General features: G+C 40.6%; 1 protein-coding gene across 6 annotated transcripts in view; it reads left to right on the top strand.

The window, feature by feature from the left end:
- Positions 1-17,419, top strand: part of GLCCI1 (glucocorticoid induced 1) — a 241,277-nt gene extending 223,858 nt beyond the window's left edge. For 5 of the 6 annotated variants that reach the window (XM_089315691.1, XM_017344467.4, XM_017344466.4 and 2 more), the window contains exons 7-8: positions 12,822-12,942; positions 14,577-17,419. In XM_089315691.1, coding sequence (XP_089171817.1) covers positions 12,822-12,942; positions 14,577-14,922 — 467 coding nt within the window. In that variant the 3' untranslated portion in view covers positions 14,923-17,419. The remainder of the gene's footprint in view (positions 1-12,821; positions 12,943-14,576) is intronic. The other variant, XM_089315690.1, reaches the window with a different exon arrangement.
- The last annotated feature ends 3,756 nt before the right edge of the window (positions 17,420-21,175 follow it).

Raw genomic sequence — 21,175 nt, 5'->3', positions numbered from 1 at the left:
CTTCAAATGGTATGTGTTCTTTACTAACTCTTTTTCCTAGAGATTTATACTGTTTTATTCTGAGAAAGTATAACCATGTCTGCCAGGATACATACTTATTTTTTTGGTAGGAGACATCATAACACAGAAGCTAAGAGCAGCCCTGGCTTCAAGACCACACAGGAATGCATTTGAATCCTGTAAAGTTTTGGACATAAACCTGCAGTCATTGCCAAGTATTCAATAAATAGTAGCTTCTGCTATAAAAATAAGCACCATTGGTCATCACCTATTGCTTTCCCTAGTGCCTTCAGGAAAATATATATGAAATGTTTACTTTTCTCCCACAGCTCATCCAAAACCTCCCTATCTGTCCTACTTTCTATGAATTCTCTAATCTAAATTCTGAACATTTCTTAGAAAAGTTAGACCTTTTGGCCAGCGCTGCGGCTCACTAGGCTAATCCTCTGGCTGCGGCGCCGGCACCCCAGGTCCTAGTCCCGGTTGTGGTGCCGGTTTTGTTCCGGTTGTTCCTCTTCCAGTCCAGCTCTCTGCTGTGGCCCAGGAAGGCAGTGGAGGATGGCCCAAGTCCTTGGGCCCTGCACCCACATGGGAGACCAGGAGGAAGCACCTGGCTCCTGGCTTCGGATCAGCGCAGTGCACAGGCCGTAGCGGCCATTTTGGGGGTGAACCAACGGAAAAGGAAGACCTTTCTCTCTGTCTCTCTCTCTCAGTGTCTGTCTATCAAAAAAAAAAAAGTTAGACCTTTCTTTAAATTTTGCCTTTGCTTATATGTTTTCCTTTATGCACTTTTATTCTCACATATCTACCAGCTCTGCCTGACACTAATATCTTTTCTTTCTACTCTTCCTCTTGTTTGTGGATTGTTATGTAAAATGATAACATTGGTCCAGATAATCTCTAAGGCCACAGTTTTTCTTTCTAGCAATTCAAAAAATGTTTCTCATGGTTAGTATTGTAGTACCTACCTCAATCATTATTGAGGCTAAATGAGATAATTGTAGGAAAGTTCTTAGCACAACCTTTGGTACATAGTAACAATAAATGCTCTTGGATATTGCTCTTAGTAATTTTTTTAAGTCTCTTCAGAAATTATGGAGATAGAGGGGATCTTTGAATTATTGTTTAAGACATTTTTCTATTTTTTACAAACCACTTCAGTGTGAGAAGACCTGATGACATCAGTCTCTTAACATAATTACCATATTTAGCTTGGAGGCATTACTCATTGATTAAGATGAAGTTCATGTTCTATTACAAATTTCTGATTCTCAAACCAATCAACATCTTTCCATCTTTATAAAGAGAAAATTAAAATAACACCTGTCCCTTTTATATAAGTATATTTACATGTGTACATATATGCATTTTAAGATTGGAAGTAGAGATTCATATATTTCAAATGAGTTTATACTTCTACTTCATGTAAGGAACATACCTGAGCATTTACTATATGTCAGGTGATATACTGGAGTATGGAGAAATAGAGATAAATAAGATGTAATATTTGTCTTTAAGGAATGTATAGCCTAATAGGGAGTAATAGGAATGTAAACAAATAATACACTATTACAGAATTATATTTAGAACAATAAAAAAGTACAAAGAAGAATGTTGTCAGCCCTATATTCTGGAATCGTGTTATGTCATTCAAACTCTGCAATAGTGTCTGATTCATAAGTTATGTATGTAAAGTACAAATCCTAGATTTTGGGGTTTTTAAAGATAACAAATTTTTTTAATTTGCATTATCTACAATAAACCATAAATTGGTCTTTTATTTATTTGCAGTTCAGAAAAAAACATGGAAGTAATGAAGCTGTCTTACAGGTTTTCACCATTAACTATGAAAACAGAATGAATACTGTGATTCTGTAATCAACTTGGATCAATTTGTACTACCACCATATTTGTAGTTAGTATAGAAAAATTTTTCCTATGGTAGAATCGCTACTTCAAGTAATCCTTAGGGGCTGGATAGATACACATAGGAGTAGAGATGGCCAGTTGTTGGTAATACAAAGGAACACTAAACAGTTTCTGGAAAATCAAATTAAAATTGTTTTGCTGCACAGAATTTTTTAAAGTCTATGCATAGTTTTGACCTAACACAATTTTTTGTGAACTTTTTTTTTGAAGACTTCTCATATACATGGATCTCAAAAACTTTTTGCACCAAATAAATTTAGCTTTAGTTCTGTTATCTACAAATATTTTGAAGTGCCCTCATAGATGCTCTATTGAGGGGCATACTGGTGAGTTGATTATTTTTCCAGTATTCCTCTGTTTTTATCCTTTACTGCCTTTGATAACATTATTTCTGCCTGTTCCTAACATCTTTTCTCCACGGACTGTGTATAATTTGAGATCCAATAATTTTAGTTGAATAGCACATTATGTCTCCCCCATACCCTGACTTATTTCAGGTGGGTTTTGTTGTTTGTGTTGTGTTGGCTGTGTGCATGTTGTGTTCTGCTAGCTTTTTCCAATGACCCAAAGACTGAAAGCAGCCTGTTCACAAGTGATAAGATCGCCAGGCTAACTAACCTAATAGCATTCATAGTTCTACAGCTCTACATGGGTACTTATGGAGCCAGAATAAGAGCTCTTGGTTTGACATGTCTCCCTCAGAGTCAACCAGAATTATTCCACCTTGTCATGTGGTAGGACGCAGAGGAAATAGTCATTTACCTAATACAGATGGCAGCACCAAAATATTAGTCCTTCTAGTATCTCTGCCAGTGTTCCTTGATGGTGGCCAAACTTGTGGCCAGGCAAGCCACAAAATCTCAACTTCAGGTTGCCACATATCATCGATCTTTGGCACAATTTACCTAGGCGGCTGTTATAAAATTCTGCAATTTTGCAGGATATTGTGGAAACAGTGATTACTGTAATCATAAACTCAATGGAACCATTTTACTCTGTCCAGCTACTGAGACTTAGAATTGTGTTTCAGGAGTCCATGAATTGATTACTTGTAATGTAAACTATATTTTTCCAACGGAACAATGTATGCTATGTGAATGGAGTAACCCAAGCCAATGCATATAAGCCTGTTTAGCTCATGCTAAGACTTAACTCATAAATATTAACATTGTTAAACTCTGTGTTTTGGAACTCAGTTGCCCTTGGTCCCAGGAGAGATACAGAAAAGTACTATCTTTTCAGGATCCAGAGCTGATCTTAGGTGTTAGGAGGATGTTTAAAACATACTGCTTTGGGCATCTTCCTATCTACTTATTTTTTTTAATTTAATGAATATATTTTTTTCATAAATACAACTATAGGGATACACTGGTTCTTTCCCCCATACCCACCAACCCCAAACCCCATCCCACCTCCCTCTTCCTCTCCCATCTCCTTCTTCATTTTGGTTCATTTTTAGTTTGACTTTATATATAGAGGACCAACTCCATGCTAAGCATAGACATCAACAATTTACACCCACACACACACACAACATATAGAAGTACAGTTTGGGAACAAAGTTTGCAGTCGATTCTCAGTACAACTCATCAGGGACTGAGGTCCTACATGGGGAGTAAGTGCACAGTGACTTCTGTTGTTCCTTTAACAATTAACACTCTTATTGATGAGGTCAGTGATCATCCAAAGCTCTTGCCATGAACTGCCAAGGCTATGGAAACCTGTGACCATAGACTGCATCGGTATTTGAACACGGCCATAAGCAAAGTGGAAGTTCTCTCCTCCCTTCAGAGAAGAGTACATCCTTCTTTGATGACCCTTTCTTTCCATTGAGGTCTCACAGGGATCCTCCATGTAGGATATTTTTTGCCACAGAGTCTTAGCTTTCCATGCCTGAAATGCTCTCTCAGGCCTTTCAGACAGACCAGGAAGCCTCAAGGGTTGCCTGTCTACTTCTGTTTTTACCCTGTTTGTATATTTTTTCGGGGACTCTGTCTCTTAACCTTTTTTTGTCCTAGCCCTTACATGCATTAGCCATTTGTCTTTAATAACCTAATCAGCCAAGATTTTGTAGCACTTTACTTTTTTGTTTTACTGTGAGAACAGATGTGATGGATATACTGCCTCTAGCTAGCACACCTTGAAAATTACTGTTTTTGAACCTGGATCTGTTCATCAGAGACTATTGCTGCATGATTCTAGAATGTTCATTATCCCAGAAGAACCTGTTGGCAATAAAATTACAGTGTAAAAAGATACTGTTCCCCAAAATTTCCATAGGTCAAAACTGACCTGTGCTAGAATTTTGTCCCTAAGATCATTTTCCCTATTTCCTTTTTTTAAGACAACATCTAAAATGACATACATTCCCAGTATCTGACAGCACATAGTGAGTACATCCTCCAGTAATGCCCATTTCTCTTCTTTGTGAAAATGTTGACAGTGTATATCTTTATGAGACAGCTCCTTTAAGACCTTTTCTCATGGTATGCCCATTCTTTAAGGGATATGCTTTAATAGCTATATTGATATAGTTTTTTTCTTTACGTTGTTAAACTGTATATGTTAGACTTTTTAATAATGTTCATGAAGAGTGTATACTCTGCAAAACAAAATAATGAAGAATAGACTGTTTATGCTGATTTACTAATAGGCTTCTGAGGGGGAAAGAAGCCATGAAGTTCAAATTTCATATTGAAATTAGGGGAAGAGAAATAACTTTGCTAATGCCTGACTCATTCTCCCTTTCTCTCAGTCATGTTGGTTACAGGTGAACTATGAGCACAACTAGGGAGACAAGAAGAGAGTATCAGCTAGGTTAGAGGAGGAGGGAAGCTGTTGGATTTTTCCTCCACATTATCTTTTGTGTTCCAGTTAGACATAGCCACTCTTTACATTCTGTACCCTTTGAGACTAACAGGAGGCAAACCCAATAAGCCTTCAGTTAGAACCACAGAATGTTAGGCTGGAAGGAACTTGATCATGTAGTTACCTCAACCTCTCTGTATCCATGCATGTAAATTGGGGATATCTGCTTGATGGAATTATAATGATTAAGTGTGCTCAGGTGATTTTATCTGTGTTGTTTCCTCTAATGTTACCACAATCCTATGAGCAGGTGACATCATTATGTAAAAGGATGGGGAATCTGGGGCTTGGAGAAAGTACGTTTTCCTAGCTTCTGCAGTGTTCAGATGCCAACAAAGATCTTCTGTAGGAACTTCATACAACATCTTGCTTTGCAGAGGATTGGTCTTGACGTAGGCATTCAGATGTGAAAGGGCCTGGTGTATGGAGAACAGTAAGAAATTATATGGCTGGAGCATGGGGGTGAATGATGGGGAGTAGAAAGCTGTGAGAGAGGCAGAAAGACTAGTGTTTCTTAAGGGGCTTTATATACCTTGTTGTGAGGAGTGAAGGACCAATCAAAGTTTAATATTTAAGAACTGTAGCTCAGGTGGAACTCAGAAGAGCAGAGCGGCCGGAGAACAGGATGTCATTTTTTATAGTGCAGTCTTAGTGTTTTCAAACTTTTTTATTGCATATCCATGTCAGCAGTTTTGAATCTGTACCTCTAAGTTCATACATTTATTAAATTGCATGTATGTATAATTCATCCCACAACCTAAGTAAATATTAGTAAAGTCTACTGGTCTTTAAAGATAAAAATATGTATAGACATTTTTGTATTTTCTTCCTGCTTGTCAGTAGATTGTTTTTCGCACCTCAGTTGTAAGCTGGAGACAAGGAGCGATAAGCACTGTAGAGGAATTGGAGGAAAGGGGATCAGGAGAATTGAATTGGTGGCCAATTGAATGTATTGGGTGAGGGAGGAGAAGCAGCTGAGAATAATGGCAATGTTCTATCATGAGAGACGTGAAAAATGATTATTCTGCTTAATAAGGTAGTGAATATTGGAGAAGGAATATATTTTCAAGAGGATCTCGTAAGTTCAAGTTTCCACACTGGTTTCTGCGGAAAGATGTTCTAACATCATTTCCCTTTACCAAGAATTTTTTTTTTAAAAAAGGTGTGTGGGGGAGGGAGGTGGGGAAGAATACTGAGTTTTATCTAATGTTACATTAAGGCAACATTTCTAGCATTTTATTTTGGCTTCTATTTTGCACAGCAAGTGCTCAGTAAATAATTGGCTGTTTAAAAATGTAATGAAACTTTTGTTAGAAGTTGAAGTGTTCCTTTTTTCTCTCCTGTAGGATACTTTAGGAGCAGTTTGATATGAGAAATTTGAGTTTTTGAAAGCTGGATGTTCCAAGAAATTTTTTTCATTTAAAATGCTTGAAAATATAAAAATTAAGATTGTATCAGTGATTTTTTTCCCCTGAGATTCTTAAATACATTGCTCTTTAAGATGTAACATAGTTTATGTAATCTGTCATTTCAGGTTTAGCTTGTTTTACCATAAATTGGACTGAGGACTGTCTTAAATGATGTGATTTGCTTTCATTTCTTAACTGTCATGTCAGATTCAGAGTTAGTAGTTAACATATGAGTGATTCAAAGTCAGGTTTATAACCAGTAATCAACAGCATTATTCTGGATTTATGTTGTGGAAGAAGCCCAGTACCCACTGTGGGTACACAGAAAACAAAGGAGCAGCTACAGTATGATTGGTTAATTCATAAATTGATGTCAATTCAGTTAATTCATAAGGAATATAAATGATAAAATATAAAAACTCCTACGTATTGCAAAGATTTAATTAATAAGTTTAACATTTGGAGTGTAAGTTGAGTCTTAGGTTTTTTAAAAAAAATTCATTTGAAACAAAGTGCAAAACTACAAGTAGTGAAAGATTATTATGTTATTTTTGTTCTTACACTGTGTTGAATGCTGTCTCAAATAGATCTTAGCTATAGGAGATGTCTTATTAGAACTTTATTTTTTAAAAAAGATTTTATTTATTTGAAAGAGTTACAGAGAGGTAGGAACAGAGAAACAGGGAGAGAGGTCTTCCATCCACTGGTTCACTCCCCAAATGGCCAGAGCTGAGCGAATCCTAAGCCAGGAGCCAGGAGCTTCCTCCAGGTCTCCCACTTGGGCAAAGGGGTCCAAGAAGTCGGGCCACCCTCCATTGCTTTCCCAGTTGGATTAGCAGGGAGCTGAATCAGAAGTGAATCAACTGGGACTCAACCCAGCACCCAAGAAGGGGGGCCAGCGCTGCAGGCCAGCACTGCAGGCCAGGACTTTAACCTACTGTGCCACAGCACTGGCCCCATATTTTATTATTATTATTTTTTGTGTGTGTGATATTGTTTTTTTTAACTTTTATTTAATGAATATAAATTTCCAAAGTACAGAACATTGATTACAATGGCTTCCCCCCCATAACGCCCCTCCAACCCACAACCCTCCCCTTATCCACTCCCTCTCCCCTTCCATTCATATCAAGATTCATTTGCGGCTCACTAGGCTAATCCTCTGCCTGCGGCGCCGGCACACTGGGTTCTAGTCCTGGTCGGGGCGCCGGATTCTGTCCCGGTTGCCCCTCTTCCAGGCCAGCTCTCTGCTGTGGCCAGGGAGTGCAGTGGAGGATGGCCCAGGTGCTTGGGCCCTGCACCCCATGGGAGACCAGGAAAAGCACCTGGCTCCTGGCTCCTGCCATCGGATCAGCGCGGTGCGCCGGCCGCGGCGGCCATTGGAGGGTGAACCAACGGCAAAGGAAGACCTTTCTCTCTGTCTCTCTCTCTCACTGTCCACTCTGCCTGTCAAAAAAAAAAAATCATTTTTGATTCTCTTTATATACAGAAGATCAGTTTAGCATACATTAAGTAAAGATTTCAACAGTTTGCTCCCACACAGAAACATAAAGTGAAAAATACTGTTTGAGTACTAGTTATAGCATTAGATCTCAATGTACAGCACACTAAGGACAAAGATCCTACATGAGGAGTAAGTGCACAGTGACTCCTGTTGTTGACTTAACAAATTGACACTCTTGTTTATGGCATCAGTAATCACCCTAGGCTCTTGTCATGAGTTGCCAAGGCTATGGAAGCCCCCTGAGTTCACTGACTCTGATCATTTTTAGACAAGGCCATGGTCAAAGTGGAAGTTCTCTCCTCCCTTCAGAGAAAGGTACCTCCTTCTTTGATGACCCATTCTTTCCACTGGGATCTCACTCGTGGAGATCTTTCATTTAGGTTTTTTTTTTCCCCAGAGGGTCTTGGCTTTCCATGCCTGAAATACTCTCATGGGCATTTCAGCCGGATCCGCATGCCTTAAGGGCTGATTATGAGGCCAGAGTGCTGTTAGGACATTTGCCATTCTATGGGTCTGCTGTGTATCTCACTTCCCATGTTGGATCATTCTCTCCCTTTTTGATTCTATCAGCTAGTATTTGCAGACACTATTCTTGTTTATGTGATCCCTTTGGTTCTTAGTCCTATCATTACGATCAATTGTGAACAGAAATTGATCACTGGGACTAGTGAGATGGCATTGGTACATGCCACCTTGATGGGGTTGAATTTGAATCCCCTGGTATGTTTCTAACTCTACTGTTTGAGGTAAGTCAGCTTGAGCATGTCCCGAATTGCACATCTCTTCCCTCTCTTATTCCCACTCTTATATTTAACAGCAATCACTTTTCAGTTAAGTTTCAGCACTTAAGAAGAATTGTGTATTGATTACAGTATTCAACCAAAAGTATTAAGTAGAACAAACAAAAAAAAAATACTAAGAGGGATAACATATTAAGCTGCTCATGAACAGTCAGGGTGAGGGCTGATCAAGTCACCGTTTCTCATAGTGTTCATTTCACTTTAACAGGTTTCCTTTTTGGTGCTCAGTTAGTTGTCACCTATCAAGGAGAACAAGTGGTATTTGTCCCTTTGGGATTGGCTTATTTCACTCAACATAATGTTTTCCAAATTCCTAACAGGGATCACTTTTCAGTTAAAATTTAAACACCTAAGAATAATTGTGTGTTAATTACAGAGTTCAACCAATGGTACTAGAACAAAAAAAAAATACTAAAATGGATAAAGTATTACATTGTACATCAACCGTCAGGACAAGAGCTGATCAAGTCACTGTTTCTCATAGTGTCCATTTCACTTCAACAAGTTTCCCCTTTGGTGCTCAGTTAGTTGTCGCCGATCAGGAGAACATATGATATTTGTCCCTTTGGGACTGGCTTAATTCACTCAGCATGATGTTTTCCAAATTCCTCCATCTTGTTGCAAATGACTGGGTTTCGTTGTTTTTGACTGCTGTATAGTATTCTATAGAGTACATGTCCTATAATTTCTTTATCCAGTCTACTGTTGATGGGCATTTGGGTTGGTTCCAGGTCTTAGCTATTGTGAATTGAGCTGCAATAAACATTAATGTGCAGACTGCTTTTTTGTTTGCCAATTTAATTTCCTTTGGGTAAATTCCAAGGAGTGGGATGGCTGGGTTGAATGGTAGGGTTATATTCAGGTTTCTGAGGAATCTCCAGACTGACTTCCATAGTGACTTAACCAGTTTGCATTCCCACCAACAGTGGGTTATTTTTGAAAGATTTATTTATTTATTTGAAAGGCAGAGTTAGAGAGGGACAGAGAGTAAGATCTTCCATCTGCTGGTTCATTCCCCAGATGGGCCCAACAGGCAGAGCTGGACTGATCCTAAGCCAGGAGCTTCTTCTGGGTCTCCTGCGTGGGTGCAGAGGGGCACTCACTTGGGCCATCTTCCGCTGCTTTCCCAGGCACATTACTAGGGAACTGGATCAAAAGTGGAGTAGCAGGGACTTGGACCACTGCCCACATGAGATGCTGGTGCTACAAGTGGCGGCTTTACCTGCTATACCACATTACCAACCCCCTTAATAAAATTTTATAGCAGTCTCATAAAGGATTATATTAAAAATTTGAGAAAAGAAATATTCTTTTTGTTTGTAAGTTCTCAGTTTGATCTGGAAGCTAACTGAAAATGCAGACTTTTCTCTGCATTTGGTAATGCTACCCGGTTCAAAAAGTTTACTGCCAAGAAATGCTACTGCCAAGAAATGCTATGTAACTATTAGTGTGTGTTATTCCTGATTTCATTAGCCCATCAAACCATATTGCAGTTGATAATTCATTTGCTGAAGCAGAAGTAATTTTCACACTAAGGCTAGTAATTTTGCCTAGGTCCAGTTTAGTTTATCATATCTCTAATGTTTTTGGTTAACTTTTATGCTTTTATTACATTCTTAGTATGTTGTTGGGTATAACGGTGGTTGAACACCATACTCATTTTCCATATCAGTTACCCACCTGGGAAAGAGAATGAGTTAACAAACTTTTTTTTTATAGTTTCAACTTTTTTTTTCTTTCAAGCTTTGTCTTTTTTGACCACCAAGCATTAGATGTAAATGCCAACAGAAAGCCAGATAAGTTTTATTGAAAAGACAGAGCTGTCATAGCACTGTATACTATTTGACTATTCATGTGTTTAACATTAATCACTTCTATGTACTCTGGAAAAGAAAAACTAGGGAAAGAATATTTTAGTGGCTAAACCCCTGAAAAGTGCATTGGTAGCATCTGAAATCAGAAAAGTTTAAGAAAAGCTGTTTGCTTGACTCCAGATTGTTAATAGGAAGATACTCAGTTTTATAGATTAGCCAGCTGACATCTGTCTAGCTTTTAGCTCTGAGAAAGTCCTGTGAAACTGCCAAGGATGTTGTGAAAGAAAATGTGGTGGGCCTCATGATGTAGTAGAGACCAAAACATAGAAGACTGTAACTGCAGCCCACATGATTTTCCTGACATGATAATACGGTGGATCCTAGACTACTGACGTCACACACCCCCACTGATGGCATAGAAGACTTGTGAAAGGCATTGAGCACATGGTTTTAGGCTGATTCTGCACATAGCCTGGGCCCTGCTGTGTCCAGCAGTAATCTCATACCATATCTACTTACTTGTGTCCTTGATCTCATGTATTTACTTCACATGGATTGTTGCTGCTTAGACAGTAGATATATTTTTGCTAGCATACAAAATTGGAAGCCTCATTCCCCCCAGTTTTTGACCTATCCCTTCCATCTATCCTTGTTCAAATAGAGAACAGCAGATTCCGACCTCAGACTAGTGATGCTTTATATCACTTGAGGGAGAAAATCCTTTTCTTCCTCCTCCCCCCTTTTTTTTTTTTTTGACAGGCAGAGTGGTCAGTGAGAGAGAGAGAGACAGAGAGAAAGGTCTTCCTTTTCCGTTGGTTCACCCCCTCAATGGCCACTGTGGCTGGTGTGCTGCGGCCAACGCACCGCGCTGATCTGAAGCCAGGAGCCAGGTGCTTCCTCCTGGTCTCCCATGTGGGTGCAGGGCCCAAGGACTTGGGCCATCTTCCACTGCCTTCCTGGGCCACAGCAGAGAGCTGGACAGGAAGAGGAGCAACTGGGACAGAATCCGGTGCCCCGACCGGGACTAGAACCCAGTGTGCCTGCGCCGCAGGCAGAGGATTAGCCTAATGAGCTGCGGCACCGGCCCCCCTCCCATTTGTTTGAACAAGATATGGGATACATTTGAATTTAAGAAAATCCTCCAATCTGAACAACATACAAAGAAACTCAACTTTAATCTAAGATTTAATTCCTTCCTAGAGCCTACGTAACAGTGGTAGAGAAAACTCTGTGTTTGTCTAGCTTCCCCAGTACTGTGGTCTTGTTATTTTGCAGGCAGTGATTCCACCCAGAGGTGTCACTATATTAAAAAAAGAACAAGCACAGATTTGCACTCATAAAACTAACCTAGGGGCTTTGTAAATCATTCATAAAATAATGTATCAGTATACATCTTGAATCTACTTTCTAAGCATGCATTATACTTCATGAATGATGATTTAAAAAAAAAGTTCTTATTACTCAGTGTCTGAACGTTGGACTGTTTTCTGTATCCTAAAACTAAAACAATTTACCAGAATTGTGACAGACATCATTATGGTGCTAAAGTAATCTTTCAAAATAGATGAAAATAATAAATCCCAATCAGTCATGTGCTTAACATTTTAACAGTTGGGATTGGTTTGCATTGTCAGAGTTTGTAAATAGTACTATTATATTTATACAAATATGTTACTAACTTTACAACTTGGCATCTTACAAAGATAATGACACATTTTGGTGGATTTGAATTTCCAACATCTTTTGCCAGGTAGGAAAGGGAAAAATTGCATATAGGTTTTATGGTTTTTCATGAATAGGCCATTTTCCTTTTGGTCAGAAATCAGAGGAAAACATATTAGGTAGAGATGTTTTTGGATTTCTCATGTCTTCCAGTAGCAAAAAATACAAACTGGGCTGAAAAAGCCCATTTATATGGGCATTTTTAAAAGGCCAAATTCTGAGCAAATTGCCTTTTTTATGGTGGACAGATGGAAAAGATATGAGACCTGTTTTTCCCTGCATACATGCTATTTGTGGTGTTTAGTAAAACTAACATTTTTGCAAAGAACTTTTGTAATGAAGATTATTCCACATATTAATATTCCACATATTAAATTTTTCATTTACATTGGACGGAGAGAACATGTATAGAGAACCCTTCGCTATTATCTCTTGTGATTCTTCTGTATGACGTATGCATCTTACTCCATTCATTTACATTTTTGAGGTACATAGTAAATAGCATACTTGTTTTGAGTATTACAGTTCTGCTTTGTTCCAATGCCGTTTTCTGGACCAGAGTATTTTCCTGTTACGTTCTGTGATACAGCAGAGAACTGTTGCACTGAGTTTTTATTTGGAAGACGTGCATTGCACAGGGGTGATAGCAACAGCTCCTCCGTAAAAAGAGGCTCTGTGGGCAACAGTGGATAAATTGTGCAAAAGGCTCTTTATTTGGAAATCAGTTTAAAAGAGCTCTCAATCACTAGTTAATATAACTGCTTTAAATTTACAGACAGTGGGAGTAGCTCACCGTTACCCAAGTATGCTTCATCTCCCAAACCAAACAACAGCTACATGTTCAAACGCGAGCCCCCAGAGGGATGTGAGCGAGTGAAGGTCTTTGAGGAAATGGCGTAAGTAATGTCTTTTCTGTCAGCTGGGACCTGCAGAGCTGGGAAGCTGCTTACCGAGACCACCTGGTCGGATGTACCACCTCCACCAGCTGAGAGCTGTAGACCACTTGGTCGGATGCACCCCTCCACCAGCTGAGAGCTGTAGACCAGCTGGTCGGATGCACCACTTCACCCAGCTGAGAGCTGTAGACCACTTGGTCGGATGCACCATCTCCACCAGCTGAGAGCTGTAGACCAGCTGGTACGGATGCACCCCTCCACCAGCTGAGAGCTGTAGACCAGCTGGTACGGATGCACCCCTCCACCAGCTGAGAGCTGTAGACCAGCTGGTCGGATGCACCCCTCCACCAGCTGAGAGCTATAGACCAGCTGGTCGAATGTACCACCTCCACCAGCTGAGAGCTGTAGACCAGCTGGTCGGATGCACCCCTCCACCAGCTGAGAGCTGTAGTCCAGCTGGTCGGATGCACCCCTCCACCAGCTGAGAGCTGTAGTCCAGCTGGTCGGATGCACCACCTCACCCAGCTGAGAGCTGTAGACCAGCTGGTACGGATGCACCACCTCTACCCAGCTGGTAGCTGTTCCCAAGGCAGACCACGAACAGAATGCAATAGGCATAAGAGATCTCACTGAAGGCAAATTGGAGCCTGTATCCTAGAAAGTTGTAAGCCAATGCAAAGAAACTTGAAAATTTGCCCCTACTACCTGACACCTCTATTTTAAATCACTATGTAGTTTCCTTGCAAGAACTCGATTAATTTGGATGGCCAACAAAAAGACGTTTGGGAGCAACGTTAATATCCAGGTGTGACTAACATAAAATACATTCCACAAACCTGGGGGAATTTTCTTCCCCTGGGTTTCTTTTCCCTATGGACACATGTAGCATATTTATTCATGGAACTTTCTGTTGACAGATTTTTTTATTTTGCAATTGCAATATCTTTGAGTTAGAAATTGGAAGAAGAGGTCATGCTATAGCCACTGAGCAGAGGAGCTCAGGGGAAGACTGTGGCTCCTAGACTCACTCATCCCTTTGCCCTGGTGCGGGTGCCAAGTAGGGGCTGCTGTACTTCTGCAGCTGGTAGGGGACAGAGGCCATACTTGTAGGAGTTGATGGCTTAGCTCCTGGGAATGAGAGAAGAGGAAGAGTTTGTGGACCCTCCTCTGCTGGACTGACTGGCTCCTTGAGAGACCATCAAGACCCCCCCAAAATCTGTGCTAGTAAATCTAGAGATGCAGAAAAAGGAGGAAATGCTTAAAACTAAATACATGGTGGATAATGCCCTCAATATACTTTTTCTTAGCAGAAAAGGTCATCCTTGCCTTGCGTAGTCTTCAACTACAGTATAGGAGGTTTTTCTCTCTTACTAAATGATTGAAAGCAAACCAATGATCCCTATAAAAATTTACCCAGCCATCCTTTTGAAAATACTTCTGTCTCAAGTATTACTTGAGTGCTGTGTGCATGAATAGTCTGCCAGCTGACTTGTGCTATGGAAGATGTTTACCCTCTGTGTACACTTCCCCATTCCCTGCCATTCACATTTTAGCTGTTTTTGAGAACTCCACTTGATTGAGAAAGTGCTTGATGTTTTTGTGATTGTAAGCCTAATTTTGTTTTATGGTTTTAGGTCTCGTCAGCCTATCTCGGCCCCTCTCTTTTCATGTCCTGACAAAAACAAGGTTAATTTCATCCCAACCGGATCAGCTTTCTGTCCTGTAAAACTCCTAGGCCCTCTCTTACCTGCCTCCGACCTGATGCTCAAGAACTCTCCTAACTCTGGCCAGAGCTCAGCTCTTGCGACTCTGTCCGTTGAGCAGCTCTCCTCCCGGGTTTCCTTTACATCCCTCTCAGAGGACACCAGCACAGCAGGCCCCACAGAGGCCTCTGTCCAGCAGCCATCCCAGCAGCAGCAGCTCCTGCAGGAACTGCAGGGTGAGGAACACATCTCTGCTCAGAACTATGTGCTCATCTAAAGCCACGGGGGAGCCGGCCTCCTCCCCACGTTCTGTGGATTAGGCCTCTATCTGCACGGAGTGACAGACTGTCTGAACACCACCGCCACCAACAAGGAAACACTTATCAGCATCACAGAGTATCTCTCAACACTGATCTTGGCAGGGACAGAACTCCTATTCAGCAGTTTTTTGGAAAGCAGTAATGCTTGCAAAATGTGTGTCATTCAGCATTTTAAGTGGAGACTATGCATTTCATAGAATGTTTGACAGATTAGTACTTTGTCCTGTGTTTTGTTCCAAATTCTTCAGTATAAATAAGCTCTATATCAAAAAGTTGCCTGTCTAAATAGAAAATGTCTTGCTGTGTTTTGTCCTATGGAAAATACTGTACTTCAGGATTATGTTTACAATTGATCCAGGTGTTTGTTTCTAACTTCTGTAATACATACAATGCAAAAAAAAAAAAATGGCCACAACAGTTGCACAGTGCCCACCCTATGGCCTAGCTTCAGGTACTTCAGTTGAAGTCTAAACTCAGGTAACTTGGAATGTATATCATATCGGGATATTAAATATTTCACAGCTAAAAAGCTAAAGAGGGAACAACACTCTTTTGCCTTTCCTTATTTTATGCATTTCCCTTTCCTCATTACATTCCACATTCTCAGCATAAGAAGTGCTTTCAACCCTAGAAGAATGAGAGTCCTGGACTTGAGTGAACATGAGGAGAACCAGCAAATCTGTGGTATGTGACAAGGCTGTGTCATGTGGTTACAGTACAGACTGTTGCATTCACTGTTTCTACACGTGTCAGCATGGCTTCCCCTCCCTCAGGTGTTGCTCAGTAAATGACTGTTACATTGTTGGAAATAAAGTGTTCAGTACTAGAAACATTCCACATTGTGTGTGATGAAATTGAAACATGGGAATGTCTAGCTTTCATTGTAAAACAAGTGAAGGTTCATAGGGAATGGTTGGATTTTTTTCTTTATGTTATTCAGGGTTGTAATTGCTACCAGCTTACCTAAAGGCATATTTATGTTCAGTTTCTCTTTGAGAAATTATTTAATTCGTAGGTTCAAAAATGACACACTTTTGGTTATTGTTTTCTTCAAGCATTTTAGTTGCATGAGTTGAGAATGAGTGGATTTCCAAACTGCTGCAAGAAAAGAAGGCAGGTTATTGATGACCTAGAAAAGCAGTAGTCTGAAGCATTGTTACTTAAGCCTCACATAAGACTATCATGAATAGTTTTAAGATTTGGGATGTGTGAAGAAGATCCTACGCCCAGATAAAAGGAGCCTGGAACTTGGAGACTCAAGTTTTCCACAGGGTTGTAAGCAGGCCCTACATAGATAATCCTGACTGGGCAGTCGAGAGTGGGCTGGCAGATGTTGTTTTCGGCACCACAAAGAAGGTGTCCAGAAGTTCAGGGAAGCTTACGCATTTTTATTCCATGGCTTTCAGTTCAGTGAAACCCAGCATTGTTTCATCTGCACCTAAAAGCATAGGGCCCAGTCTTCTTAAGAATTAAGGGACACGGTGCCTACTGTTACAGGAGCCTTTCAGTTCCCTTCCATCATTCCTGGCTTTTCTTTGTTTTGTGTACTTTCTAAGGACGTTGAAGAAGGATGGAGGGGATAGAAAGGGAAGCAACACCATTGATTTTTTTTAAAGAGATATGTGTATGTGTGTGTACACCGTGTATATTCTGTGTATTATTTTGTCATGATGGCAATTCTCTTCTCTCCACCAAAGTTTGCAGTAATATACTCTCCTGAAGGTGCATCCGGGCTCCTTTCCATTAGTCAGTGTTACATTGTAGGAGACTGTCATGGAGAAAAGGACTCAGTTTACTTTTGCCATTTTTCACAGGGGAACCTTTTAAAACAATCTTTTCAACAGCAGACACCTTTAACCCTAATAATCTCAGGCCTTGATGAAAATACTATATTTTGTAGATTATGGTTAAAGGCAGAAAATTCCTAGTTCTGTAAGATAAATATGAGCTCCATTTAACTTCTGATGTCTGGTTCAGCATTACCTAATCTATTGATCTTGTGCTCTGCTTTTGTCCAAATAAGATGCAATAGTATCAATTTCTGAAAAATGAACTGAATATGCTTTTTTTGGTAATGAAATCTGATGTACGATATTTTTAGTGACATGTGTTTTTATTTTCTCATGAAAAACTAAATATTAATTGTGTTGTACATTTGCTCTTAGCATATATTAAAGTTTTGAACCAAATGTGTTAAAGCTTATGCTTTGCCATGTAAATTTCCCAGAAGTTGTTGAGCTCAGATGTATCCTACATCCTGCTGTAGAAATTTGTCAGAAATTGTTTAAATTTTGTATATAGTTATACTGTTTAATTCTAGCCACTGCGCTGAACAGTATTGAGTTATCAGACAATATGGCTTTACACAAGGAAATGTGTGGCTTCTGTTTTGTATTTTTTCAGTATAGAAGTTCCTGTGTCTTATTTAAATAAAGTTATTAATAAAACTGGAAAGGTTCACATGTGATTTTTGAGAGATTGTGGTTGTTGGCACGTTGCCCAGCAGAGTTGACTTTGGCTTAGGGTAATTGCGGTGTTTGGCGCTCACTGAACCCCTGATGTATGTCTCTGGAGCTGTGGGTGCCCATGTGTATCCGATTCCTAAACTTTGTCTCCTCTTGACATTTAATTTACACACCTTCTATCACAAGCTAAGAGCCTAAATGTCTAGACTTCCATGTCTCTTTACTGTTCTCAGTGAGGAGTACCTTAGAGAAAGATTGTTTCCACTTAATATCTTTACACATTCATAAAAATTTAATTCAGGGACCAGCATTGTGGCATAGCAGATAAAGCTGCCACTTGCAACACTGGCATCCTGAGTGGGTGCTGGTTCATGTCCCAGCTACTCCACTTCTGATTCTGCTCTCCGCGTAGTGGAAGATGACCCAAGTGTTTAGACCCTTGCAACTCTGGTGGGAGACCCAGATGAAGACACTGGCTTTGGCCTGGCTCAGCACTGGCTATTGCAGCCATCTGTGGAGTGAATAATGGATGGAAGATACTTTCTCTCTCTCTCTCTCTCTCCCTCCCTCCCTCCCTCCCTCCCTCCCTCCCTCTCCTTCCCCCTTCCTCTCTCCCTCTCCCTCTCCCTCTCCCTCTCCCTTCCTCTCTCTCCAGGGAGGTTCACATGTGTTTTTTCTCCTGAAGGTGCATTCTTGCTGCTTTCCAATAGTGTTTCATTGTATGAAACTGTCATGGAGAAAAAGATTCACTTGGTCTCCTTGACATTTAATTTGCGCACTTTCATCACAAGCTAAGAAGCTGATTTCCATGTCTCTTTACTGTTCTCAGCAAGGAGTACCTCAGAGAAAGCATTGTTTCCACCTCAGAATCTTTATGCATTTATGTAAATTTAAATTCAGGTGTTCACCTTCTATTTTGACTTTAAAAATACATTTTAAAAATAAAAATTTAAAAATTAAATTGAGTGAAATCACTTCAAATGAAGTTACATATTTCTGGGAAAGAAGGCTATAGCAATAAAACATAATTCTTTACTCTTTTTTATTTGTTTAGACTGAGAATATGGGAGAGAGATGCTTACAGAATAAAGGAGAAGGTTGGTGTTATGCCCAGTACCCAAGTAAGGCCAGCATAGGCCTTATGGAACATGAAGCAAAAACAACCCACACGGAGAAATGATTTACCTGCAGTGTTCATTTCCAGAGCACATCTCATCAAAAAGACTGATAAGATTTGACCTTTAAATTGAACCTAAAATTGGCTATGTAGTACCTGTGTTTTTGGCTGAGGAACTATATTTTGTAAAAACTGTTTATTTGGTAGAGGAAACCTCCTTCTATTAGTTCATTCCCTAAATGGCCACAATGGCTAGGACTGGCTAGACCAGGCCACAGCCAGGAACTGGAAATTCCATCCAGATCTCCCATGTGGGTGGCAGGAGCCCAGTTACTTGAGCCATCACCCTTGCATTCACTTCCAGAAAGTTGGAGTCAGGAATCAGAGTTGGGTGTTGATCCCAGGCACACCAATATGGGATGTAAGAATCTTAATTGGTGTCTTGACCACTGGGCCACATGCCCACCTCAAATATGTGTTGTAATGTTGAGACTTATTAGCTGCCTATTTTTTCAAGTTTTACTGGGACAAAGCCGTATTCATTTGCGTACATATTTGTCCAAACTTGTAGTTTTTTGGCATTAGAGCTTACTAGTTACAATAGGAGTCTGGCCCATGATGCCTAAAATATTTACTGTCTGGTCCTTTACAGAAAGAAATTGCCAACCTCTGCTGTAGACCGAAAAACAGAATAGAGACTGGATGCAGGTAACTTGTATAATACATGTGAATGTTTTAAATATATGTCCATAAATTAATACTCCCTTCAAGAGCTGGGGCTTCATTTTCCTTCCCTTAAGTGTGGACTGCACTGGCTTCTTAGGAATAGAAGAATATGGGAGGAGTGAAGGGATGTCTTTGCCAGAGTTATTAGAAGACTGACTTATGTTTGAAGTGGCCTCACTTTCTTAGATCACTTACTATGGGGGAACTGTTGTGAGGATGCCTGGGAAGTGCATAAGACCCAGTGGGGAGCAGCAGAGGCCACCTGCCAGTGCTTATGTGGAAGCAACCCCTGCAGCCTCAGGGAAGCCTTAAGATGACTGCAAGCTCATGAGATGCCTGGAGCCAGAGCCACCCTCAATAACTGATAAAAAGGTTGTGGTTTTGTAAATGTTTCTTTTATATGAAAGGCAAAGTGGTAAAAGAGGGAGAGACAGAGATCTTCCATCCACTGGCTGACTCCCCAAATGGCCACAACAACTGGGTCTGGGCCAGGCGGAAGCCAGGAACCTGGAAGTCCACGTTGGTCTTCCACGTGGGAGCAGGGACCCAAGCACTTGGGCCGTCTTCCACTGCTTCCTAAGCCATGAGGAGGGAGCTGGAAGCAGCTGGGAGTCAGACTGGCACTCTGATACAGAATGCTAACACTGGAAGTCGTGGCTTAACCCGTCGCACAACACCAGCCTCATAAATGTTTTAAGGTGCTAAGTTTGGGGATAATGTGTTATATGGGATTAAAGTACTACTATAGTAGCTCCTCCCACCACACACACAGACAAAAACAGGTTCTTACCAACATTACCTAGTTACCTAGAGTCTTAGTAATTCTGTCCTCTGGGTTAAGAAACAAGGCTGGCTCTTTTTTTAATGAATCCTTTTGAAATAAGCCATTTGGGGTTAGGTCTCAGACAAAGCTTTCTCATACAAGATTTTCTTAACTTAAACAGCAACCCTGGTACTAAGTCTCTACTGTGTGTTCCTGAAAAGTAACTTGTCATGTTGAACTGCCAGAGACAATGCAGCAGACAAAATTAAGACCCTAGGGGGAAGGGATTTGCTGTGAAAAATGGTGCAGAAAGAAGTGGAACAGGTGATAACTTTTTAAAGCTGAAAAGGAGACAGGGCAGAACTTCTCAAAAAAAAGTGGGGGGGTAGATATTTCTACTTTGAATGGCTGGTGTGTTTTTTTTTTTTCCTTTAGTTAGATAAGGCTGGTGGCTCCCTGATTAAGGACTGTTCTATGCAATTCCACGGGCATTTGCACCTCCTAAACAGGAGAGGAAAAATAAAGTCTTGTGAGGGCTCTTTATCACTTCAGTGATGGTCTCCCTCATTATGACCATTTCCTTAGCACCAAGAATTTGAACAATCAGATCATTTTTCTGCCAAAAGATTTTCTGATAACAAGGAACAGGTCCTCTTTCACGCTACAGACTCTACCAAGCCTTGGCATCTGTTTCAGGCTTGACTTTGATGCCATTCCTGTACCCAGAATTGGGTATGGCCCTGTGGGCGATGGATGTTATTTCAAACCGCTCTCTGGAAGCAAGATGGATAAAAGGTGCATGTAGGGCTCCACCAGGACCTGCCAAAGGGGGAAAAGGGTTCAGACTGGAAAGGCAAACCTGTTCTTGGGTTTTCTGTTCTACTTTGTAAAGGAAAAGAGTTACACTCCAGGGACAGGAGTTAACAAAGGGCACTGCTCATGAGATGCAGTAAGCAGCCTATTTTTCATATGGGTTGGGAGCAAGGCAGACAGGGTAATCTGACCTGACTCTCCACTCACCTGCCTGGTTGGTTGCAGACAAACACCTGGTGCAGCCTCTCCTGCTTCTTTTCTCAGTGCCCACCCTAGAGCAAGCCCTGAGAGTTTTGAATGAAGAAGTTATCTTTTTCAAGTCTCCA

The sequence above is a fragment of the Oryctolagus cuniculus genome, chromosome 16 (assembly GCF_051225735.1).
Source record: "Oryctolagus cuniculus isolate XC-2025 breed Fujian yellow rabbit chromosome 16, ASM5122573v1, whole genome shotgun sequence".
NCBI lineage: Eukaryota > Metazoa > Chordata > Mammalia > Lagomorpha > Leporidae > Oryctolagus > Oryctolagus cuniculus.
Note: the sequence above shows the minus strand (reverse complement) of the source record. Positions and strands in the feature narration are given on the sequence as shown.